Consider the following 25,065-nt stretch of genomic DNA (forward strand, 5'->3'; position numbering starts at 1 on the left):
GTGAATCTTAAATTATTATTATTTCTTCCTGTCGCTTACACCCGAGGTGGGGGAGTTGGGATGGGGGGAAGGGAATAGGAGGGGGGGAGTGCCTCTCCCCCTAAGGCACTGACTGGGAAAGCCGAAAGTAGGGAGAAGGGAGGCCACATTGTCCCCACTTTCTGGGGCTGGGCCCCAGGTCTCCCCAGCCCTGGGCTCCCCCCATCACCTGAAATGCTAAGATGAGGCCCAGGACAACCCGATCTCCCCGCCACCCCAATATATTACATCATCACTTTTTAAATAGATAACAGGGACTGGTCCCGCTACCCCCTCCCTGTGACCCCTCCCCACTGTTAGGGGTACCTGGGCAGCTGTGCAAATGGGCATGGGGGTGCGTGGAAGGGAGGAAGAGCACCGGGCCCCTGAACCTGCCCCTTTTAAGGAGGGGGAGGAGCCGTCAGGCCAGGAAGGGGAAATAGTGCAAGGCAGAGCCCAGGCTGCAAAAGGGGTCCAGCACCCAGCGAGGAAGGGGGGGTGTCCCCCACCCCCAGCAGAATTGGGTAGTTAAAAATCTGAAACTAGATTTCAACAAGACCAACAGAAGAGGCTATGTACAGAATGGGGGTGGATTCAATCCTAAGAGCAGAGTGGGGATTATTCTCCCCTGCCTGACAGGAAGCCCGGCTGGCAAGGATCTGGGAAGGGGATCACTTTCCCACAGGTCCGCAGCCCCTTCCCCTGCGGCCAAGCGAGAAGTTCTGTGCCCACTGCCTTGGCAAGGGGGCGCCGCTCACCAGCTGGGGTGGATGAGGAGCGTGAAGACAGCTCGCTCCAGTGGCCGCGGGGGGCGCTCGCCCACTCAGAGCATGGCCGCCAGATGGCGCCGGCTCGCCCGCTCTCCACAAGGCTCTTCCAACCCCTTACCCTGTCCCACACCCTTCGCTGCGCCAGCCCGGGGGCGGCGTGAGTCAGGGGCGGCAGCGGTGGCGGCGGCTCCGGCTCGCACCTGGGCGGGGAGGAGATGGGGAGGAGGAGAAGAGGGTAGGACGCCGCCCGGCCCGCCCTGCCCTCTGGCCCCGGGGAGGGAGCGGCGGGAACAAGACATTCCCTGCCCAGGGCCGTGGGGAGGGAGGGATAGGGAGGGGAGTGGAACGGAGCGGCTCCCCTAGCTGGGCGGGGCCCCTCTACTGCCCCCAGGGGCAGGCGAGCCAATCAGGCCACCCCGCCCCCTTCTCCACGACCCCATGACTCAGCGCCGGGAGCAGGGCGGAGGGGGACTGGGATGGCTCCTTCCTTACAGGCCCAGTCCCCCAGTCTTTCAAGCTTCCACCTGGCTTTCCCCCACCTACCCTTCCTTTGCCGGCCCCCTTTGCATAATTCACTGCCAGGAAAAAGGAACAGAAACCAGGAAGGAGGGGTCTCGGAAGGGAAGGGAGGGGCAGTCCCTCACCCCCTTACACAGCCAAAACCCCCAAGGGGCATAGGGGCGGGGCAAGGCTTTGGTCCCAAGCCCCCACCCCCTAGAAACCCGCATAGCCGAAGTGGGACCCACAAATCAGAAATACATTATTGCTTCTACTCCCCAGGAGCAGCTGGGGACAGGGACCCCACTTTTACAATACAGCTGTAAATATATACACAATATATGTATCACTCCTTGGGGGATCACCCCAATTTGGGGAGCCTCTGCCCCAATACCTTCTTAGCTTGGAATTGGAATGAGGGCTCTGGGAGGAAGGGCTGATGCTGATGCCAGCAAGGCTCCGTGCCCCAGACCCCTGCTGTGTCTGTCCTGCGTGCTCCCACTGCTTGGCATGGGTGTCCCCGGCCTTGTGCTGCTTCAGTCTGGCCCTCGTCCCTCTTTAAGAGGACTCCATGGCACCTTCAGCCTGGGGTGTGGTGGGTGCCCCTTCCTCCTCATCGTCATCAGGGGGCCCTGGGGTAGAGACCGGGGGCCCAGTGGGGGCTGACTGCTCCCAGAATCGAGCTAGAGAGAGGCGGAAGGTGTCCAGGTGGCCATTGGAGAGGTCGAGGCCAGCGGGGGATGCAGCAGCGGTAGAGGGTGGCGGGTAGTGGGGTGGTGCATCGTCCTTGCGGCGCCGTCGGGTGCGCACCTCCAGGCAGTTCTGGCCTTTGAGGTGGCGCTGCAGGTGGTCCTCCTTGGCGAAAGCCTTGTGGCACAGGTGGCACTCATAGGGCCGGTCCCCCGTGTGCAGGTGCATGTGGTTCTTGAGGTCGTAGCTGTGCAGGAAGCGGGCTGGGCAGTGCGGGCATGAGTAGGGGCGCTCTCCCGTGTGCTTCCGCATGTGGATCTTCAGCTTGTCGTTCCTGGCACAGGCAGGGGTGAGGGGCAGGGAGGTGTTCAGGATGGGATCCCTGGCTCCTCCTGGTCATCCCACCCTGGCCTTGTCCCATCCCTGTCCCTCACCATTTGTTACCCCACTATTGCCCCAGGAGATACCCTGCTAGCTCACCCCTAGCTTAACTAGGCCTTGTCATTATCCACTCCTCTGCTTCCAGCACTGCCCTCCTGGGCACCGAATCCTCCATGCTCCAGATCCACCCCCTGCTGGCTTGTTTTCTTCTGCTCTCCTCACTCCAGTAACCCACCCATGCCCCAGTCCCTCCAGGACCACCTACCTCCACCTCGGGTCTCCTAACTTCTTCCCCATCTCCTCCCACCCTGTCCCCTACCCATGGCCCCTGCCGGGCCCTTCCCCACTTGCTGCTCACCTGGTGAATCGAACACCGCAGACCTCACAGGCAAAGGGCTTCTCGCCTGTGTGGGTCCTCATGTGGCGAGGCAGTTTGCCTGCCCCATGGATGATCTTGTGGCAGACAGGGCACTCCTGAGGCATCTGGGAGCGGCGTTTGCGCACCAGCTTGTCTTGGCTGTCCAGGCCTGGTGCCAGGTTGTCCTGGTGCAGGGAGCTTAGGTAGGCCATCAGGTCAGGATCGATGGCATCCTCATCTGAGCCCAGCTCCTCTGGGGACAGCGGGGGCCCGCCACCCTGCGCCAGCCCATAGGCTGGGGGATATACCAGCTCCTCTTCTTCTTCCTCACCCTCATAGGGTTCGTAGCTCTGGGGCCCCTCAGGAGGGGAGGCAGTTCCTGTGGGAGGGCTGTAGCTGTCCCCCGGCCCACTGCCCCCACTGCTGCCCACTCTGCCCGCCACCTCCTCCTCCTCATAGGTCAAGGGATGGGCGGGCACTGTGGGCACCTCAGGGACTAGGTGGTTTGCTCTGGCCCCCTTGGTTTGCAGGAAAGCTTTCCGGGGCTTGCGGCTGCGGCGGGCAACAGGCCGAGGTGGCGGTGGCGGAGGTGGTGGGAGGGGCACCTGTGGAGGACTGTCTTCACCATTGGGAACTCCAGAGGCCGTGGCTGTGGCAAAGGCCTCCAGATACTGGCGGGCTCGCTCACAGTCATCCTCGTCCGGGCTGGGAGCTTCTAGCCCACTGCCCTGCAGAATCTCCATGCAAGCAGCGATGACACACGGGATCTCCAGCAGGCGGGCAGCCTGGAGCACAGCTGGCATGTTGGCGCTGCTGGTGGTCAGTGTGGCTGTATAGGCAAATTCAAGGAGGGCGCCTAGTGCCTCTGGCCCTACAAAGTCCAGCTCACACACACCGGCCCCTGCTCCCCCAGTGGCCGTCCCGCTGCCCCCGGCCCCCATGACAGCTCCGCCACCGCCCTCAGTGAAAAGCTTCTTGAAGTAGTGGCTACAGGCAGCTAGCACAGCCCTGTGAGTGCGGTATTCAAGGCCCTGCGTCCGGATGGTGAGGTCACATAGGTGGCCCAGCTGGCGCTGCTCATTGAGGCAGCTCAGGAGCTCACTGCTGTGGTCCGGGAATGGAATCCCAATCAGGTCATCCTCGGGGCTCCCCATCTTCTCCTGCAGAGTCAAGTAGAGGGGAGATTAAGAGCGCTCAGCCCACAGGGGTCTGGGGAAAGAGGACCAACTTTAGCCAATACTTATTGAGGGATGACTGCATGCCAGTCACCCTTCTGAGTACTTTACACTCATTTCATCTTCCAGAACCCTCTGAAGTATGATCATCATCTGTTTCACAGACAAGGAAACTGAGGTTCAGACAGGTGAAGTGATTTTCCAAGTTAAGTGCAGAACAGTGTTCAAACTCAGGGAGTGGGCCCGGTCCTTGTTCCTAACCACTATACTATTCTACTCTGCCTCTGTGGCAGCAGGAGCCCTGCCTTTCTGGCCCTTTCATAGAGGTCCATCTATGTCACCTGCCCCATTCCCCATCTCTTTGGAAGGAGCAGTGGACTGGGAGATAGGATGCCTGGGTCCCGGTTCAGGCTTCATAAAGAATTGGCTGAAGGACCGGGGGTGGTACTGGCAGCTGGCCTCAGTCATTTGAAAAGTGAGGTAACAGTCTTTGTAATGGAACCTCCTCATAACCTGGGGAGAGGCCAATGAGAGAGTTCAGACTCACACTGGACCAAGATCTGCTGGAGGCCAGGCACAGACAGGTGCTTTAACTCAAGTTATCGCTCTCCAAAGCGGTTAGGACACTGTAAAACATATGCAAACAAGAGAAGGCAGCTTCCAAGCATCATCCTCTTCCTCCTCTTGCCCCTCCCCTGGCTACCAAAAGTTCATCTCCCCTTCTAGATCCCCCGCTTCTCCAGGCCAAACGGGAAACACAGCTCCCAGCATCCCTCCCCCCACATCCTCCCCTCCCCCATGGGGCCAAGGAGCAGCCACCCTTTGCTGGGGTGTCACTGGCTGGCGCGGGTGCTTCCTGCCCCGCACAGATAAGCATCGCCCCCGCCCCCTCCCCCACTGCCAATAGGCCAAGTTCCAGTCCCACCCCCCACCTCCCCCTCAGCTACTGCCACCCCTCCCTCCCTATTCCAGGAGAGCCCCGTCTCCAGAAGGCCTTGGTCCTGCTCTCTATCCTTTACCCTCCAAGGCCCAGCCACAGGAGGTGGGTGCAGAGCAGCCAGGAGGTGGGTGCAGAGCACCAAGGCTGGCAGAGGTGTCGGCAGGGGTTGGGGCCTGGAAGGGGGTGAGACCTGCTTTAAATCCTGGCTCTGCTACTGTCTTGCTGAATGACCTTGGGAAAGTCATTTCTCTCTATGCTTCCATTTCCTCAGCTGTGCAAGGAGGGGGTGGAAGTAGTGGCCCCAATGGCTCAGACCTTCAGCCCTGACATTTTGTGGGTCTGGAGCAACTGGAGACAGTGCTGGGGCCTGGAAAGAACTGGGCTCTGGAGTCAGCCAGGCTTGAGTTTGAATCCTGTCTCTGCCACCAGTTAGCTCCATGACCTTAAACAAGTGATTTAATCTCTGAGCCGCCTTCCTCGTCTGTAACATAGGATAATTCCACCTGACTCCTAGGGTTGTGGTGAGGGTTAAATGAGACCAAATATGGCACAATGCCTGATATGCAGTGGGGATTCGATAAATGTTCTGGCCTTGGCCTAGCCTGGGGTCAGATTCCACTATACAGATGGTCTCTGTTAAGAAAACTACTTGGGGACAGGTCTGCCTCCCTCCCTCAAATCACCCTGAGGGAACCAAGCTACTACTAGCTACATGACTTTGGACAAGTCACTTCCTTTCCTGAGGAAGCCTGTTCCTCATATGTAATATTAAAGACTGGCCCAGATGATCCCTAAGGCAAGTCCCACTGACATTTTGTCAGTGTCCCCTCTGCCACTCCAGCAGCTGTTCAGACCTGGCCATTGATGGGGAAAGGTTTTTTTTTTTGGGTGGGGGGGTGAATGGGGGAGTCAAGCCACAAATTTCCTCTTTAGGACACAAGAAGTGCATTCTCTGTGTCTGCCTCCCTGCCTGCCCTCTTCATTGCAAGGCCAGGGCTCCTGCACAGAAACCTTGGGTGAGCAGCACCCGCATGTCCTTCTTTGCTTGTAAGCCACCTCTAGGCACCCTTAGATAGCTCAGCTGTTCCCACCTTAAGTCCGCAAACCACTTCTCTCCCTAGGAACCAAGCCATCTGGGAGCTCTCCCTGCTCCCTTTAATCCTCCTGCCTGTACTTTACAAATGGTACAAGTGGCAAATGGCCCCCAGACTTGGGAACAAACAAAAACCAGGTGGGCAGCAGCAGCAGCAGGAGGAGCAGCAGCAACAGTGGCTGCAGCTACTTAAGCAGCAGTAGGCACCCTCCTGGGCCCAAGTGGATCCTGTCCCTCCTAAGGGGGATGGGTGGGGCTGTCCTCGCTGTCCATTGGCTGGGAGCTGGGCACTGGCAGGCACGTGGCTCACCCCATCCCTCTCCCTCCTTCCCTGCCCACCCCACCCATTCCCGCTGCTAAACCCGCCTCCTTTCTCCCACCCCAGGGCCGGTCTCCGTGGCAACTTGGTGTGGTGGGGGCGCTGATTGGCTGACCTCACTGTCAGGTCACAGGCTCAGGCTCGTTCACCACGCAACTCACACAGGGATTGGGCAAGGGTGGGTGTTTAACTCCTTAGGCCCAAATCCAATGCCCATGGCCAAGAGGTAGCAATGAAAGAGGGGGAGAGGCAGAGGACATGTGTGGGAAGGAGAGGGTGTTCATAAGCTTCTCTAGCTTCTGGGAAACTCCCCTAACCCTTACCCAGGGCTCTAACACCCATGCCAATATAGGTGCCACCTGGAGCTATGGTGGTGCCAACCAGGCCAAGGGGCCCTCCTAGACCCATCATCTGGGAGGGATGGGTGGGGCAAAAGCCTCCCCCTTCTTTCTGCCAGGGCAGGGCACTGGTGCCAGGGTGCCCACCCTCCCTTGGGCACCTTTCCCACCTCTGCATCCCAGAGGGCCCAGTCCCCTGACGCCCCATGAAGGTGGCCCATCCCCACCCAATCTGGCATGCCCCCTCTTGCTAAGACCTTGTGGGCATGGGTGTGTGTGGTGGTTGGGGGTGCAGTTGTGCCAGGGAACCGGGCAAGGTCTGTTTGGTCTGTTTGCCTGGTAGGGGGAAGAACTGGGGGCCCCACCCCATCACTCCCCTCTTTCCCGCCACCCCCCCAGGCTCCCCTCACTGTCAGGCCTGCTAGACCGGCCAAGCCGGTGGGCAGCTCTCTTGAAACTGGGCCCTGAGTCAAGCCTGCCCTGTCCTTGGTTGGGGGAAGACTTCAGGGTGAGAAAGTTGGGAGGGGGTAAAGGTGGGAGTGCCTATCACCTACCCTTCAGTGCTCAAGGGCACCTGGCAGGGTATGTCCGGCACCAAGAAACCAAAAGGTGGAGGCCACTGGCCTGGTCTTGGAAAGAAAAGGGAGATGGGAACTCTTTCCAGGTGCTGACCTCAGGCAGGGTCCAGTGCAGGGCTGGGGGCCACGAAGGCCAACACTGCTGGCTTGAGCCAGCCGAAGGGCAGGGATAGCAGGCCCTGAACAGGGCAGCTGAGTAAAGCTGACCCCCCTTTCCCCCACCCTGGGGATTAGGGGAGTGAGGCTTAGTGTGGGGGGCAGCAGGCGGAACCAGGATTAGCAGCGGAGAAAATAGATATGGGCCTGGGACACAGGCACACAGAGCCCCCCCTCCCCAGGTTCCAAGGCCCCTACCTCTAGGCTCTGCCAGGGAGCCTGAGAGGGGCCTGGCCAGGCTTCTCCAGGAGCAGCAGCTTGGGGTGAGGGAGGATGAGGACCAGGCTGTAACATCTTCCTGCCAGGGATGATGGAGAGACCTGAGGCTCTTCCCAACGCTCCTGGTGCCTTGGCTGGCCACCCCTCCCCCTTACTTCTGTCTCCTTTCTCCCTCCACCCCCCCACCCCAACTCCAGCCTCAGGTTCTCTTCCTGTTTTTTTGGAGCTAAGTTTGCACGAAGCCATGGCTTTGGCCTGCGTCTGGACCAGGGGGGTGGGGAAATTGGACAGCCAGTCCAAAGTCCTAAGGGACCCAGGAATCCTTGTTCTCCAGCTTCCCCCACCGCTTCCCAGGGCCTCTGGGGCCCAGGAGCTGCAGCCATCTGGATTGCCCAGTTGGGGAGGGAAAGTAAAGGGGCTGAGCCTCTTCTCACATGAGGACTAGAAGGGCTTCAAAGAAGAGGTTCTCTGCCCAGGGATGCTCTGACATTTATGGAGCCCTTCTCTCCCCACCCCAGCCCCTCCAAGCTTGTGCATGCCTTCCCCATCCCCCATATGACGCTTCCCCCTCCTAACCTCACCACCCCCAGCACTCACACTTCCTGGGGGCCGAGGCGGGGAAGAGAGACCGCAAGCCACGAAGGGGGAAGGAGGCGAGGGGAGTTGGCTGCTTCCCGGTGCTGTGGGGGTTAAGTCTCTGCCCAGCTCCAAATCCCCCAGTCCTGGTTCTGGGGCTCCTGAAATGAGGGAGACCTTAATGCTTCCCTACATTTTCTTTCCATGACACCAGCCCTTGCCCATAGCCCCTTAGTCCCCATCAAGGGAAATATGAGGAAGATAAAAGATGGCGGAGGAAGGAATGGGGGCAACTCTCTCAGCCTTAGCGCCGCCACCTTTGGGTATTCCCTGCCATCATCCAGCCCTCACTCTTGCCCCTCTCTTGGCCCCCTGATTCTGTCCCCTCATTGCCTCCTCCGACCCTTGTCTTCCCTCCACAAGTCCACCCTTTGCTTTCCTTCCTTCAGCCCTCCCTGAACTCCGCATCCTCTCCACCCCATCAGTGTCCCTAGGCCTCCTCCCAGGAACTGTCCCTGCCTCTCCTTTCTCTTCCCCTTGGTTCTCTCTTGCTCAAACTTCTCCACTTTCTCCATTGGCCCCCTGCTCCAAGCATCCATTCCCTTCTCCCCAGGCATATGAGGAGTGGAGAGCCGCAGAGGAATTAAATCAGGGACCAGGCCTGCCTTCCAATGCCTGGTCTTGCCAAAAGATGGTTGAGTTTAGGGCACCCACACCCCACTTTTGGATGAAGCAGGGGACCACAATTTGGGAGCCAGTTGGGGAGAATGAGTGGTGGAGGGGGGTTTGCAGCGAGAGCGGATGTGGGGTGGGGGTGGGGGGACAACCTGTGCCTCTCTGCCCGTCAGAGTTTCCAGCCCTGGAGCTGCTGGACTTTCCCCGGAGGGTGCCCACCCTGGACCAGGCAATTGTCCACTTGGACAGACTCTGGCCATCAGGATTCTCAGCAGGGTCTGCCTGGACAGTGCCAGCTCCCCTTAGGGCCTGAGGAGACCGCACAAGGTGCCAGGGTCTGCCCTGTGCCCACCCCCTCCCCCCCAGCCTAGTGTCTCCGGCTGGGTAACCGAGCTGGCTGGTAACCCCACACCCGCCAAGCCGCCAGCAGAAACCTGAGCCCCCCAGCCCCAGAGGACACCCCAGCCCGATCTCTGGAGCCCGGCTCTCTGCCAGCCTGTCCAGCCTCCTGGCCTGGCCCAGCAATCACTCAGTCCCTATAGGCCCCTCTTCTGCCTCTCCTGATCTGCTCGGGTCCCCTTAAACACTGAGGCCTCCCCACATTCCCGCTTCTCAAGCCCTCAGTTCCCTAAACTCTCTTGTGAAGTCTGGGCACCCTCTTCCTGACCTGTTTTTCAGTCCTCTGACCCTTGGCTAATTCTAGGCCTCCAAGCCCCCCTGGGGCCTGATCTCCCAAGCCAGAGCAGGGCCTACTCACCTGAACGCTGAGGGGCCTGGCGGCAACTCCTCCTGGCCCCTGGGGGCAGCAGGTTGGGACAGGTGGGGGAGGGCCAGGCTTGGGGGGAGGTAGGGTGGCTGTTCCCCGCTCCAGCTCCCTCCTTCAAAGGGGCCGCCCACGACCTGGCCCAGCCCCTCCCCCCTACAGCCTTAACCCTCTGGGTGCTGTCCCCCCTCCCCCCAGCTTGGAGGGAGGGGTTACCGGAGGGCTGGCGGCGTGGGAGAGGGCCCAGAGTCTCTGCCTGTGGTGCCTGAAGCCCCAGCAGAACCCACCCACTCCTGTCCTTACTCAGTCCTAAAAGAGGAAAAAGGTGAGGGGTAGGAAAGGTAGGAGCTGGGACAGTCCAGGAGGACAGAGATGAGGAGGAGCAATGGGAGAGGCTACTGGAGGTGGGACCAGGAGAAGGAAGAAGGGAGGGGAGGGGACGGAGGCAGCCGTGGCTAGAAGAGGGAGGAGGGGAACCCTGGACAGTCAGTGCCAGGGGTGACAGGTGCCTGGGTCCCAGCCCCTCAGAGTATGTGGGATGGGGACCACAAGGAAGCCCTCTAGACCCCAGCAGGCTCCTCAGTCCCCCTGGGAGCTGGCCGAATTCTCCCTACCCTGTACTGGGCTGGGGCCCTCAGGGGCTGGGCAAGGCGGCACCCCGCCCTCCCCATAGCCTCACCCCAAACCCACTCACATACCACAGTTCCTCGCCCGGGTGCCAACCCCTGCCAACCAGGCCAGGGGGCAGCACTCATGCCAGCCCCCAATAGCCAAGGGGATCAGGGGGAACAGAGCTGGCCTGAGGGGGATAGACAGATTGGGGGAGCTGTGGGCACCGAAAGAGGAAGGAGCTGGGAGGGGGCATCTGCTGGGAAGCGCCTAGCCCCACCCCTTGCGCAAGCTGCTGCCACCCTGGCCGGTTGGGTGGGACCCGCCTGGGCCTGAGGGGCAACTCAGGAGAGCTCTGAGCCCAGACATGGATGGGCCACCAAATTTCACTTAAACAACTCCTGGGGTCCCTTATTCCTGGAATGAGGGGTGCTCTAGTGACCCCCAGACACTAGGCCATCCCAAATCCTGCTAGGCTTGGGGGTACCATAGAAATGCCCCCTAAAGTATCCCCTCCCCTTTCCCCCAACAGCTGCTGGCTCAATGCCGCTGGCCTGCTGCCCCTCACCAGCTCCCGGCCCGGTTGGCACCTACCCACCAGGATGCTGGCAGTCCTGCCCTCCTCTCCCTCCTACCCCCCTGCTCCCAGCGCCCCATGCCAACTGTGGGCCTGAGGTGGGGGAGGGTCACCCTGTGCCTTGGTGCCAGCCAGACGGGCCCAGGCCCCTAGGCCCTACAGATAAGGCCTAAGACCCTGTTCTCAAACCACCTCCTCAAAAGGTAGCACACTGGTCAGGGCCTACACAGAGAGAGCCTAGCAGGCAATGGACAGCCCTGTGAGTAGTTAATGAAGGCTCCACACCCCAGGGTGGGGGCCAGTGTCTCTCCCTACCACCAGGTGCCAACCTCCCGGCATTCCCCCTGCCCAAGCATTTGCTTGGGCACCAAAGTCCCTGCAATTCCTGAGAGCCCTAGTGCCTGCAGCCTGCGAGGGAGTGGGGTGGGGCTGCTCTCTGCCCTTTGATCCCCATAAAGGGAGGGAACCAGCCTAGAGGGCAGGGGGCAGGGAGGGAGTTCATGGGGCCCCTCTGTTTCACCCCTGCCAGGGGCAGCAGGACAGGGTGTGGGCATCTTTTGGGTGGGGCCCTAAGGTGAGGACGGGTAGCATGTCTCAGCAAGGGAGATGGATGTCAATCATAGGTACACAGCATCCCATGGCAATGCGATAGCAAGAATAAAGTGGGGGGATGCAGAGGGTACCCACATTCCAACCCATCCCAGTTCTGGCTTTCACCCTCATCCAGAAACACTTCCAGACTCAGCCAAATTGAGAGCTCAAGGACTACAACTCCCAGTGTGCACCACAATTGCTTTGTATGTACCTTGGGAGTTGTAGTCCCCCTTAAGAAGCTCTGGGTTCTCCTCTTCCCCAGAGCCTTGCTGATGGGTGAGAAGGGCAGATGACTTGGTCATGAATCTCCAAGGGGGCTAGGTTTAAGAAGAGGTAAAAGGCTAGGATGTCCATGGTGGAGGAAAGAGGACCCCTGCTCCCAGGCAAAGGGGGAGGAAAGGAGGAAGGAAGGAGGAGAGGATGTCTGTTGAAAGGGGCATATGGGTGGGGAGGAGTTGGGGGGACGGTGGAAACAGGAAGGAAACTGAAGCCAGAGACATGAGGTCGAAAGTAAGGGCCTGGGGGAGCCCCACTCTGAGGCCTGTCAGGGACTGGGATGGCATTTCCCCATGTCATTCTGTTGGCCTGGGAGGAAGAAGAGGATCAGTGATGTCAAAAGATAGCAAATTGATATATTTATGGGGGATCACTGTTTCATTTGCCTGCCATCAGCCCTCTTTTGCCTGGGGCACCTTCGACCCCTGAATCTGGCACAGGTATTTGCTGACTGGGAAGCTCTGAAGGCTGACCTGGTTCTGGGGAAGATAGCAGGCAAAGGAAGGGGTTTGGGGAGATCAGGGCTAGGCCTGATGGTGAATATGGTAGAGGTATATGTGGGGTTAGGCCCAGATGTGGTCAGGGCAAGTGCTGGCAAATGAGAATGCTATCCTCCATAGCAGAACCATGGCATCTGGAGGCCTCAGGGAAGAGAGGGCTAAGATGTCCATCCCAAACTGTGGGACAGGATGAAGAGGGCAGCCCTCTCTGGTCTCCCTGGGGAATTTGTTAAAGGTAGCTTTGTCCCTGTGCCAGTGAATATTAAAGATGGCAACTCAGGGGGCCAGGTGGTAGCTGGGTGCCTTTCCCTAGTAGAGGTGGAAGTCAGAAGTGGGCAGAGGACCTGCTTTGAAGCCACTTTTCCTGGGCTCCCCAGGGCTCTGGGACAGATGCTGGCAGGCCCCAGCCAAGACTCTTGCCAAGACCTAGGCCTGGCTGGGTATGGGGGTCTTTCTTGTCCCCACCCCACCAAACACTTGATGGTGGATGACAGCAGCTCTATCCCCTTCCTCCCAGTCCCCCGGGCCCGCCTTGGCGCCTGGCCGCTTCTGTGTTGGCAAGAGTGGGGGGGAGGGGGCAGCGAGGCAACTTCAAACTGTCCGGGCAAAACGTCAAGTTTACTCACGAGTTTACTCAGCACAAGGAGGGGGAAGAGGCCAGGGCGGGCACACCCCATGCCAGGGTCCTATCCATCTGCCTGTCCCCACCTTCCTCCCCCACTGTTCTCTCCCGCCCTAGGCCAAAACAGGCATAGGCCCTAAGGCCTGGTGTCAGGGCAGTCTTAACTCTCAGGAAGGTCAGGGAGCCAAGCGGGGCAGAGGCAGGAAGCCCCGCAGCAGGCCCAGAGGCTTCTGTCAGAGGGCAGTGCCCTGCCTGGAGCCCATTCACTACTCATCTTGGGGCCTTGGTCTTGGGCCAGAAGAATTGGGTCTCTCAGCCATTAAGAAGGGGGCAGTACCAGGCCAAACCTCCTCCATCTGAGCAGTCCCCTGGGCAGTGACTTCTGACCCCAAATGCCCAGTCCTAGGCTGTCCCTCAGTCTGATGCCATCCAGGCAGCCATAGGATCAGGGGCTGGTTCTCTCAGCCTTGGCTTGGAATGGGGGGCTGGCACCCTATCTGACCTACTTCCCTTTCCTCCCCACCTGCTTTCATTTGCTTCTCTCCCCCAGCCTTCACTGTCCCCACCCCAGAGCGCTCCGCCCCCCATGCCTGCTGGGCCCCCTCCCCCACCCTTCCCCAGGGTGCCAAGTGCAGGCACACAAAGGGCCTGATGGTGCATTGTTAGCCCAGCCCCCGCTGCCCGCCGCACCCTCCCTGGGCAGGCACTAGGCCAAGGAGGAGCTGGGGGCCCTGGGTGCCAGGGGGCACCATGGGGAAGAAGAAGGGGACAGCACCTGTCTTCCAGACACTGGGGTCTACATCAGCCAGAACTGAGTAGTGATGAGAGTCCCATTAGAGCAAGCCTGTCTCCTTGACACCTGAGCCTAGTGGGCACTGCCTTCTTTCTTCCCCAGAGCCCCATTCTGGTGGTATTAACCCCTTTTTGACCCCTGTGCCAAGGCTGGGGGTGTGTGGTACCCAAGGGAGGGGACAGTGTCTGGGGGTGCCAGCAGGTTGTGTTGTGCCCACAGCAACCATGTAACAGAGGCACGCTGGGGGAGCTGGGGTCCCTGGGGCCAGGGACAGAGGCACTGACAGAGATTTCTCCTTGTTTCATCAGCTGCTCCAGGGGGAGCCCCCTACCCTTCTCCCCAGTTACCACTAAGGAGGAACACTAACTATCATCCAGACATAGTCACACATATGTCCCTCTCTAGCGCAGCACAACACTCCTTATGCCCACTCTCTCCTCCCCAACCTGATGTCCACTCCATGCCAGCTCTCCCAGCAGTGCCAGGCGGGTACAGGGGTGACCAAACCAGTTGGTGTGTGTGGGGCAGCAGGAGGCAACCCCATAATCCTCCAGGCCTCATCCCCACACTCACACATACTCCCTTAGGGACCAGACAGTTCCCATCCTGCTTTAACCCCTCACAGCCCAATCTGGTTCCCCCGTCCCTGATAAGCGGTCTCCCTCCTCCAGGAATAAGTTGGGGGAAGGGGGAATAGCTGCGCTGACTCATTCCCATTCTCGGCTGCAGCTAGGGGTCTCCAAGGCATTCGGGCGGGGGTCAATTCAAGAACACCCTCCACCTGGCCCGGAAGCCTGGACAGCCTGCCGGTCTCCCCCTCTCCCCAGCACCCACTTCCGGTGTCCCAAACTAGGTCAGCAGCGCTCGTTTCCTGTGGGTCAGCTAGCACCGGCGCCTCTGCCCCTCCCCTGCTCCGGACCCAGGCTCCCCGCCCCCCTGCCCCCCAGGGCGCCCCGAGGTCTCACCACGTCTCAGCCGCCCTTTGATACGTGGGGGTTGTGCGGGGCGGGGGGCAGGGGACCCGCCCTCTCTCTAAACACCAGCAGGGCCGGGGCGCCTGGGCAGGCACGTGTCCGGGCACAACCCGCTGCCCACGCCGCCCCCCCACTCCCGCCCCCACGTCGCTCTGGCCGGGACACGTCGCTCTCTTACTTGGGATGGGGTGGGAGGAGGGAGAGAAAGCTGGAAATTGAAAGCAGCGCCCCCCACCCCTTTGAATGGCAGCCTTCTGCCAGGCGCACTCTGTAGGTTCTACAACAACACAGTAGCGACCCCCACTCTGGGCTGGGGCAGGTGCGCCGGCGCCGGTGGGGGGACGGGTAGTAGGTAGAATTCTTCCTAGTCACCCGCCCTCGCTCTTGGGTTCTGGGGGCATGAGCTGGCGTGGAAAAGGTAGCGGCGGGACTGGAGCCTGAAGGAAGGGAGTGGGATTGAGGGGCAGGGAAGAGAGCGGTCGTTCTATGTCGGTTCAGAGGTTGTTGCTGAGCCCCACTACCGCTGGAGAGAGCGCGGCTCTGGAAGCGCAAGAAACCGAATAGTCCAGCCGGTAACTTTCCCCCAAGCCGCGGCTCCTCCTGCGCCCCCCCAACCCCCATGCAACTGGCCTGGGGCCAACCCACCGCGCCAGGGGGCGCGGGGTGGGGGGGGTGCGCGTTGTCCTAGTTAGAGTCCGTCAGCGTTTCCATTCCCTCAACTCAGTCCGGTCTGGGGTCTCCCCCTAAAGTCACGAAGGAGACTGGGGGAACGCTCAGCGTCGCCTCACCCCCTCTCCATCCCGAAGCCGTCTGTCTGTCTGATCCCAGGAGAAGTGCAGATAAACTTTCTGGGGACCCTCCGCCTAGGGTTGGGGGGCATCCGCAGTTCCTTCTCTGTCTTTCCTCTCAGTTAAAACCAATTCCAGAGACCCGGGGTGTTGGGAAAGCACAGGGAAGGGGAGTGGTGGGAATGTGATCTGCATGCGTGTGTATGTGGGGGTCCCACTTACAGGACGGACGAAGGACACTGCAGTAGTCTCGAGCCTAGTGAACCCCGAGCCAGGAGACAAAAGTGGGGTACACTCACCTCTCAGCCGTCGGGTCCGCTGGCTGGAGCTGCTGAGGCTCACAGTGTGGGAAGAAGCGCGTCCCCCACCAGGCCCGGGGGCTTGGGGCCCTGCTCCGGTCCTGGTCAGAAGGCCGCGGTCAGTTGCTCGCCGCTCGCTGCTGGGGGGCTCCTCCTCCGCCGCCCTCTGCCTCCTCCTGCCGCCCGCCCCCCCTCGGCCGCCAAGAGCCGTACATTCACCTGGCTCCCACCCGCCCCCCCCCCCAGGGCCCGCCTCACCTGTCCTGCTGTCTCACCTGTCCTCCAGCTTGCTTTCCCCCCATCCCTCCCCTCCCTCCCCCCGCCCCTGCCACCCCCCAAACTCCCCCCCCAACACTTAGCAACACCCTCTGTCACTTCCTGGTTTTTCACCCGCCCCCCCAGGCCCCCTCCCTCCGCCCAATAAGGACATAAACTTCAACCCCTTCGTCCAGCCAGTCCCTGCAGAGCGCAGATGGGTCCCTCCCTCCTTTTTTGTCCCCTTCTCCAAACTCTTACTTAGCTCTCCTAGCCTTTCCCACCCTCCTCCTTTCCCTCCTTCTTTCCTTCTCTCTGTCTCCCTTCACCTGCCGCGGTCCCTCTCTCCCCCCCCTTTCTCCTGCCCCTATCTCTCCCAGTCCACCTTAACTCAAACTCCGCCCCCGGCCCCCATCCAGCCCTTTGCTGCTGCTCTGCCCGCCCCCTGCACGCCACCGCCCTGTCCGCTCATTGGCCTGAATACCCGCTCATCTCCAGTAGGTCTCGCCTTGCGTTCGTCCAGGGAGGGGGCGGAGCCGAGGGGCTGGCCTGGAACCTGGAGAGGAGGGGGGAGGGGGCAGTGTCCGCAGCGGCCAGGGAATCGAGCACCCCCTACAGGGGCTCCCTCTCCTTCAAGAGGGGCTTCTGTAGGGTCAGGACCTCAGGAGGGAAGGGTATGAGAGGTTAGGGATAGGCTGGGTGGGGGTGAATTGGGGACTTAGGGTCTTGAGGGAGGGGGTCCCGTGAGGGGCTGTAATCAGGTCAGGGACCTAGAAGGGAGGGGGAGGGGGAGCCACCAGGCCTTCGGCTCCGGCCCCTACGCCCCACCCCCTCTCGGAGGGAGCCGGGGAGTTGAGCCTGCGGGCGCCCTGCGTCCCTCCCCACGCGTGACGGTGCCCCGCGGGGAGGGAAGGGCGCCCCAGGCAAGCAGCCTCTGTGCAGTCGCCAGTGCCCGCTGCGGCCTTGGCATTGTCGGAGGGGAGGGGCCCAGTCTGCGAAGGGGGAGGGGGCGCGCCGACGCTTTTGCTCCCCACCTCCATCCCGCGGGTTCCCTAAGTGGAGAAACTGAGTCTCCACCGAGGAGGGATAGCTTGACATGAATTCGCTGAGAGACCCAGGTGGCGAGGGGTGCCTGGATGTTTTGGGATGTGTGGTATGTGTAGGTTTTGGGGAGGACCGGGATAAATACTTAGGAGCCCCCCAACTGAGAAAGGTAGCGGGTGAAGGATGTTTCTGACTGAGCCTGCGGAGCTGCGTACACCAAAGGGCCCCTCCCACTAGTGTCAAATGGAATCAAATCCGGCTACCTAGGGCCAGGTTTGGCTCCCCTGCGACAAGCCAGGCCGAACCGGGTCGGACTCGCTTTCCCCTCCCAACCCCCCTCCGCAGGGGGCCTCCCTCCCTTTCCAGCAGGTGGCTTCTCGGGACACCAGCTCAACCTGTTGGACCACAATGGGCGGCGCCAGGGGGGCCCTGGCCCTCACCCGGGCTGACCCGGGATCCCGGCGCACGAGGGGCGGAGTCCAGGTCCCTCCCTCCCTCTTTCTCCCTCTCTCCCTCTCCGCGCCGGGCCGTGACTCAGCCTCGGGGCCGCTGCCCTGCGCCCCAGCCAGGGGCGGAAAGTGTGAGGCGCCCCTGAGGGCTCAGGCCAAACCAAACAGCCCCCCACCCCAGACATTATCTCACTGGAGAATTAGGGGGGCTATAGGAAGGAGGAGGTAGCGGCAGGCATGGGGCGCTCTGGCTCGAGTAATCCGCTCCGGGTTTTCCTATCGTCCCTGACCCCCTTGGGTCGCGAGGCTGATCACTGCTCCGGGTTTTCTTCTCAGCCCCGCCGGACAGATCCTGGTCCGGAGGGGCCCGGAGCCGGTGGGGTCCAGGCCGGGGTTTTCCCCTTCCTACTCCAGCCGTCTGGGTCGTGCAGGCCTGGTGAAGGGCTGTGCTAGGGGCTAGGCGGCAGTGCCACAAGTGAAATGGAGAGGGGGCTGCTTTGGGGAGGAAGGAGGATAGCCAAGGAAAGGGGGCAGGGGGCAGGGGGCAGGGGGCGGGGGGCGGGGGGCGGGGGGCGGGGGGGGGGGGTGGGAACGTTGCCCGGGGAGGGCAGAGCCAGGGCTTCCAGAGCACCAGCTCCCTGGCACCAGCCTTTGGGTACAGAAACTCGAAAGGTGCCCAGTGCCTCAGGCTCGCCTCGCCCAACTTCCCCCATGTTTGAGGGTCGCGTTCTGCGTCTGGCTGAACATGACTGATCTTTCTGCGGCTAGATTGCCACTCCTCACCTCATTCCCAATGGTCCTGGAACCCGCAGTTAGTTCCTCAGTGACGCCCACCCTCCCTTGTCTCTCTTTTTCTCCTGGTGCAAATAAGCTCCCCTCCTTACTCAGAAATCGGAGCGGGGAACCCCTACTTGAAATTCCCTCTTACCCCAACCCCTAACCACGCCAAACGACTGAAACAGCGGCGGCAGAGAAACGCTGACTGGGGACCCCGCCCCCTCCCATGAAACCCCTGCTGGGCCCCAGGGGCCGGCCGCCCCCGCCCCGCCACCAGGCCCAGACTGGAACTGGGAGCTGGAGGGCAAGTGAGGGGCCTGCAGGGGCCGCCTGGGGATAGGGGAGCGTCCCAGATCCGCATGTTAAGATTTAAATTTTTAGGTGACCAGCTAGACTTTAAATTTGGGGAGAGTAGCACGAGTTGGACAAATACCCAGAGAAGGAAGTGTTTACCCTAAGAGAGGAATGAAAGCCCCGAGTGGGAGGACTGAATACCTGGGGCTGGGGACAGCGACTCGGAATGACGGCCAGGTGCGCGGACTGGCCGGGCCACGTGCGCCGAAGGGTAGAAGCATAGAAGTTAGATGCTTGCAGAACCTGGGGGAATGAGGCCTTCAGGTGTTAAGAAAGGCGAGGCTTTGCCTGGGCGGGGTCCTGCGTGAGTGGGTCTGGGGGCCTGTTTCGGAATGTGGGGGGCTGAGCTGCAAGCGGAGCGTCAGCCTGCGCCAGGCGCCCACCTCTTCTCCGCTGCTCCCCCCCATCCTCCGTTGCCTCCGCTTCCCTCGAAAAACCCGCCGCCCAGGAAACCGCTGGGGGCGCTCAGACCGCAGACCCCCCACGCCCCCCGCCCCCCAGCGCTCCCACCGCGACCGCCCAACCCACCTGAAGGGGCCGTGGCCGCCAGGGGTACCCCCCTCCCGCCGACTCCCCCCAACACCTGCGGGTGGTACTATTTATAACTCCGCGCCTATTCCGGGCCTCTGGGTTGGAGCCGGCTGCCGCGCAGCGCTAATCGCCGCCGGGATCTCTGCGCCCCCCAAGGCCGGGGGAGGCAAATTTAGCTTCAGGAAGCTCAGGGGAACAGTTTCCAAAACTCCACGTCCCAGAGAAGGCGAGACAACCCCTCTGCACTCAGCCTCCCTCCGATCAGCCACCAGGAGGCGCAGGTCCCCGGCTTCTCGAACCCAGCCAGCTAGGAGGTTACGGTCGCTTCTTTGAAGCTGGGGTAGGCGAAGGCCTGAGGGCGAATGATGGAAAGGAACTGAGGCCGAAGAATGGCTGGAGGAACGGGTACGCTCCAAGGCTGGCGAACACTCTAGAGTCTGAGAGTAACTGAGAAAGTTGGGTGGGGGGAAATAACTCACATGCAAGACAGATGTAAATAGGATGCAAATAAGAGCCTATGCCCATGCCGGGCGCGGTGGCTCTTGCCTGTAATCTCAACACTTTGGGAGGCAGAGGCGGGTGGAACACCTGAGGTCAGGAGTTCGAGACCAGCCTAACCAACATGGTGAAACCCTGTCTCTAGTAAAAATACAAAAATTAGCCAGTCGTGGTGGCACACGCCTGTAGTCCCAGCTACTCGGGAGGCTGAAGCAGAATTGCCCGAACCTGGGAGGCGGAGGTTGCGGTGAGCCGAGATCGCGCCATTGCACTCCAGCCTGGGCAACAAGAGCCAAACCCCGTCTTTAAAAAAAAAAAAAGCCTATTCCCTTGGGGATGGGTCTGCGCTCTGGCGCTGCCAGTGAAATGATTGCCACACACCCCTTTTTGCCGGCCTCTTGGTGTTGGGAAAACGTGGGACATCCCCACCCACCCACCCCTCCCCGCCGCCAGATTATTGCTATGATATCCAGTTTATTGCCTGCCGCTCCTCAGACCCTTGGGCCGTGACCCCTCTCCTCCAACTGTTTCTTGCATGCCAACGAGGGTCCTGTATCCGATGTAATCCGCCGGGAATCCTGGATATCAGGCTTCTCCTCTCGCTGTTGTACTTGAGGGTCACATCCAGCTGGTCCCTCCTGTCTCCATTCCTACTCCACCCATTCCCCCACCCCCTGTGACCATTAGAGGGCACCAGGGCACCGAGGGGTAGGTGAGGTTTTAATGGCAAAGGCCGCAATTACTTTTGCACCAACCTAACATCTTGGTACCCTGTCTCCTTCACCTCCCTCCCACCTCACTCCACTTGAGTTCCTGAGGGAGTAATTTGGACACTCAAAACCTGAGTTGCCCTAGTTGGGGAGAGATACTTGTGGGGGAACAGCCACAGAGTGGGGAGCCATGGGCCAAGAAAGATCTCTTGGCTTTGTGGATTAGGTGAAAGGGCTGCAGCTGAAACCTCCAAATGGGCTGAGAACAGGGAGCTTAGGGCTGAGGTGGGAAGTGGCATGGAGCGGGTGCAGAAGGGGGCGGTGGTACCTTCCATGCTTTTGTTTGCATGGCCCTGCCTCCAGGCCACTTTGGCCACCATCTCCATGCAAACACCAGCTCAGAAGAGGAAGGCAGGCTCATTAGGAGAAGCCGTGAGTTGGGAATCTGAAAATCTGGGTTCGCTAAATGACTCCTTTACCTCAGTGTGCTGTGTATGTTCTTGGGCGAATCATTTCACCTCTTTGGGCCTATTTCCTTCATGTTAACATGGGATAATTGCTGAAGTGGACTTTCGTAAGGCTCAAAGCACTCTGTATTGTGAAAAGGGCTCTCTGAATGGTATCTGAGGTTTCTTTTATTCTCCTCATCCCTCTCCTCAGTCTTTACACTGCCAAAGCCCTCTTTCCCACTCTGACATTCTCCTTGGGCCACTGGCAGTCTCTACCTGTCACTCCCCCTGCTGCTCTCTATTACCCTTCTCACCACAGGCCACAGCCCTGGATTCTGCCTTCCTCTACCCACCACTTCCCCAGTGGTCTCTGCCAGACTTCCCCTCCCCTGGCAAAGGCCCTTGGGCTCAGACCTCAGACTCCAGGATCCACCTCTAGGCACTGCCCCGCTTGGTGGGAGTGAGGCCTAAGAAAGGAAAAGAAGGCGGTAGGCCAGGGCCTGAGTCAGGGAAGGAAAGGCTGGAGCTGGCCAAGTAGGGTGCAGGCTCTGAGGGGGAAGAAGGAGCCCCAGATTCATGGGAAGGTAAATTCTGACTACCCCCATCACTGGGACCAGGTGAGAGCCTCTCAACGGACCAGCCAAGAGCACTAAGCTGCATTTTGTGGATGCCTAAAGAGATGCACTGAGGCCGGGCACGGTGGCTTACGCTTGTAATCCCAGCACTTTGGGAGGCCGAGGTGGGCGGATCACTTGAAGTCAGGAGTTCGAGATCAGCGTGGCCAACATGGTGAAACCCTGTCTCTACTAAAAATATCAAAATTGGCTGGGCGCGGTGGCTCACGCCTGTAATCCTAGCACTTTGGGAGGCCAAGGTGGGCGGATCACGAGGTCAGGAGATCAAGACCATCCTAGCTAACATGGTGAAACCCCGTCTCTACTAAAAATACAAAAAATTAGCCGGGAGTGGGGGCGGGCACCTGTATCCTAGCTACTCGGGAAGCTGAGGCAGGAGAATGGCGTGAACCCGGGAGGCAGAGCTTGCAGTGAGCTGAGATCGCGCCACTGCACTCCACCCTGGGTGACAGAGCGAGACTCCGTCTCAAAAAAAAAAAAAAAATCGAAATTAGCAGGACATGGTGGTACGCTCCTGTAATCCCAGCTACTCAGGAGGCTGAGGTAGGAAAATCGCTTCAACCCGGGAGACGGAGGTTGCAGTGAGCTGAGATTGTACCATCGCACTCCAGCCTGGGTGACAGAGTGAGAATCTGTCTCAAAAAAAAAAAAAAAAAAGACGCATTGACCTGCCAGGGATAAGAAATAAGCTCAAGTTGGAGTACTGTAGAGGCTAGGCTGCTGTAAAAAAGAATGGACAGGCTCTCCGTGTACTGATGTGGGATCCTGAATCCTGTCCAAGGTTTATCAAAGGAAAAGAAGCAAAGTGCAGAACAGCGTGGAGAGTATGTTAACTAGGAAGAGTAATATATCCAGAATCCAGCCACCCCTCACTACTGCTATTGCTATAAACCTGGTCCGAGACCACCAACATGTCTGGCCTATATTGTGCCATTACCTCCTAATAGGTCACTCGTATTCTACCTTTGCTCCCCTGAAATCTATTCTCAACACAGCAGCCAGCTTGAGCCTTTTAAATTAAAAAAACTCATTTCACACTCAACATTCGGCAATAGTTCCTCATTTCACTCAGCATAAAAGCTCAAATTCTTAGGCCCTCTATGACCTGCCCCCATTCCCACCTCCAGCTCGATTTCCACTTCTTTTTTCTATAGTGCCTATCATCTAATAACATATACATACTTTAAAAAATGTTTATAGTTTGTCCTCTCCACCCCCTAAAATGTAAGCTTCACAAGTACAAGGATCTGTTTTGTTCACTGCTGCATCCAAAGACCCACAGTGACATATAATATACACTCAATAACTCAATATTTGTTGAATGAATGAAGATGCAGTCTATGCACAGACTGGAATGTTCTCCAAGAAACTGGTAACCATGGTTGCCTCCAGGGGGAGCGCTAAAGGATTGGGGGATAGACGTGGAGACTTTTAACTATTAGAGTTCTTTTTTTTTTTTTTTTTTTTTTTTTTTATAAGACGAAGTCTTGCTGTGTCACCCAGGCTGGAGTGCAATGGTGCAATCTTGGCTGACTGCAACCTCCACCTCCTGGGTTCAAGCCATTCTCCTGCCTCAGCCTCCCAGGTAGCTGGGACTACAGGCATGCGCCACCACGTCCGGCTAATTTTTTTGTATTTTTAGTAGAGATGGGGTTTCACCATGCTGGCCAGGCTGGTCTCGAACTCCTGACCTCAAGTGATCCACCCACCTCGGCCTTGTCCCAAAGTGCTGGGATTACAGATGTGAGCCACCGCGCCCGGCCTTTTTTTTTTTTTTTTTTGAGACGGAGTTTCACTCTTGTCCCCCAGGCTGGAGCGCAGTGGCATGATCTCAGCTCACCGCAAACTCTGCCTCCCGGGTTCAAGTGATTCTCCTGTCTCAGCCTCCCAAGTAGCTGGGATTACAGGCACTCACCACCTCGCCCAGCTAATTATTTTTAGTAGAGATGCAGTTTCACCATGTTGGCCAGGCTGGTCTAGAACCCCTGACCTCAGGTGATCCGCCCGCCTCTGCCTCCCAAAGTGCTGGGATTACAGGTGTGAGCCACCGTACCTGGCCTGGCCTAAAGTTCTTTACTCTGGGCATATATCACCTTTACAAAAAGAATCTAGAAAAAAAAAAAGAGTTAACTAAGAAGAAGGCTGAGGAAGAGCTGGTCCCAGGCAGGGAGGAAGAGGGCACTATCTATAATCTCCAGGCCAGTGCCCCAAGTGACAAAGGGCTGGGGGATGATAACTGGCCCCCCAGGAGGGGGCAGAGAATGCTGGATGGGAATCCCAGGGAAATACTGAACAGTCCCAAACAGGCTGGCTCTGAGGTTTGGGGGGCTGTGGGTGGGCACATCAGTAAGCATAAGCACCCCCTGAGCAAGATGATACACATGGCTGGTGTATGTCTACCACCGGGAGTAACTCATGGAAAATACCAGCTGTGGCTACCAAGAGGAAGTAAAGATCCAATTCTGCTCAATCTAGCTGTTTATGTCCTGATAGGGCTGTGTCATGATAAGCCTGAGGGACCTGTGTGGCCACACAGGTGTCTTTCTCTTGTAACTTTGTATGTGAGCTGGGAGCTCTTGTAGCTCATGGGGTTCTACTTCCTTGATGAGCTGGGGACTAGCCTCAGCGCAGTGCTTTCCCCAAGATCCTCAGAGGCAGGAAGCTGCCAGGACCAGGTCTTCTATTTGGGAAAGGGCTGGGTCCTCTGGGTTTCCACACACCCTTGGCCTCACAGATGAAGACCCTACTCAAGCTGGGTCCCCTCCTTACCCACAGATTGAGAGGAACCTGAACTGTCTTCCACCCTCCCCACTCAGGAACCAGTGAGTCAGAAAACCTGGCTTTCAATCTTGGTTCTATTCAGGACAAGATCCTTCCCTCCCTGGTCTGCACCCTTGCTCCCAGACCGTTCTAGTGCTGACTTTTTCTGATTCCCCTTTAGACACTTATAATCTTGGGCCTCAAGGCCTATGGATTATATTTATAATTCAGTGATTCTCAAACAGGTATCTTAGGGGGCAGTCCATTCTTGGTACTATGAGGGTATGGTAAAATCAACCATCTGAGCTGGTGGGCTCACTGTGCCAAGCTTGGAGGAGTGCCAGGTCTTGCCACAATCTTACTGGGGTCCTAGCCAGAGCAGTCCAAGCTCCTGCCCACCAGAGGTCCACCAGAGGCAGGGGTTGGGAATGAAGGAGGCTCAGAGATGAGGCAGGTCTGCTAGATGACACAGCTCAAAGCAGGATCCACACTTTACTCTTTACTCATTGTTTATGGCCCATCCTTGGTCAAGCACAGCTGGCCTCAGGAGTCTTGATGGCAATTGGGCTGGGGGCTAAAGAAGAGAATGAGAAGCTAAGGCAAGCTCTGCCACAGAAGCTGCAGCTATGCCTCCTGTTTACTCTACCCTGCCCACCTGAGCGATGCCAGCCATGGTGCTGGTGGGGAGAGGAGGCAGTTCCCTGCTACCATTAATCCAGCAGTTCCTTGATACACCAGCAGCAGAGGAGGATGTAGGCGACTTCCTTCAGGGTCCGCTGGAAGCCCTCCCACCCTGTGCCCATCTTAATGACAGGCACCCGCAGCCCAGTGTCTCGAGGGGCCCCTCCGAGGAAGAAGGGTAGGGTTTGGGCTAGGGGCTGTGTCCGGGGCTGCATGTGGGCAACAGTTCCGAGGAAGGGTGTGGGAGCTGCCTCTAGTGCCTTTTATCAACACTGTCCCCACCCCCTTCAGCCTCATGACTACAGAGACAAAGGATCCAGGGTCTAGCAAAGGGAAGGTTCTA

General features: G+C 59.0%; 2 protein-coding genes across 20 annotated transcripts; both read right to left on the minus strand.

Annotated features, from left to right (window-relative positions):
• Position 1: 1 nt before the first annotated feature.
• Positions 2 to 16,770, minus strand: ZBTB7B (zinc finger and BTB domain containing 7B). Of its 19 annotated transcripts, none has more exons than XM_063812846.1 (7): positions 15,838 to 15,932; positions 15,580 to 15,680; positions 8,131 to 8,270; positions 7,513 to 7,612; positions 4,438 to 4,516; positions 2,716 to 3,875; positions 2 to 2,310 (listed from the first exon to the last, which is right to left on the minus strand). In XM_063812846.1, the coding sequence occupies exons 6-7, from the start codon at positions 3,867 to 3,869 to the stop codon at positions 1,845 to 1,847; spliced, it is 1,620 nt and encodes a 539-aa protein (XP_063668916.1). In that variant the 5' UTR covers positions 3,870 to 3,875; positions 4,438 to 4,516; positions 7,513 to 7,612; positions 8,131 to 8,270; positions 15,580 to 15,680; positions 15,838 to 15,932; the 3' UTR covers positions 2 to 1,844. The 19 variants fall into 19 exon arrangements, with proteins under 19 accessions (XP_063668916.1, XP_063668919.1, XP_063668914.1 ...); XM_063812849.1 differs by having other exon boundaries at positions 15,855 to 15,905; XM_063812844.1 differs by lacking the exons at positions 4,438 to 4,516; positions 15,838 to 15,932 and adding an exon at positions 16,319 to 16,734.
• Positions 16,771 to 24,229: 7,459 nt separating this feature from the next.
• Positions 24,230 to 25,026, minus strand: LENEP (lens epithelial protein). Its single transcript, XM_063813025.1, has one exon. It carries the CDS (start codon positions 24,935 to 24,937, stop codon positions 24,752 to 24,754), a length of 186 nt encoding a protein of 61 aa, XP_063669095.1. The 5' UTR covers positions 24,938 to 25,026; the 3' UTR covers positions 24,230 to 24,751.
• Between the last annotated feature and the right edge of the window lie 39 nt (positions 25,027 to 25,065).

The sequence above is a fragment of the Pan troglodytes genome, chromosome 1 (genome assembly GCF_028858775.2).
Source record: "Pan troglodytes isolate AG18354 chromosome 1, NHGRI_mPanTro3-v2.0_pri, whole genome shotgun sequence".
In the NCBI taxonomy this organism is placed as follows: Eukaryota; Metazoa; Chordata; class Mammalia; order Primates; family Hominidae; genus Pan; species Pan troglodytes.

Excerpts from the sequence above, each read along its gene's own strand:
- ZBTB7B (XM_009433000.4), bottom strand. The coding sequence starts at position 15,881 with ATGGGGGGAAAGCAAGCTGGAGGACAGGTGAGACAGCAGGACAG. Across the intron at positions 8,271-15,579 it reads GCGGACCCGACGGCTGAGAG|GAGCCCCAGAACCAGGACTG; the intron begins GTGAGTGTACCC and ends CCCTCATTTCAG. Across the intron at positions 3,876-8,130 it reads CGCCTCGGCCCCCAGGAAGT|GAGAAGATGGGGAGCCCCGA; the intron begins GTGAGTGCTGGG and ends TTGACTCTGCAG.
- LENEP (XM_063813025.1), bottom strand. The coding sequence starts at position 24,937 with ATGCAGCCCCGGACACAGCCCCTAGCCCAAACCCTACCCTTCTTCCTC.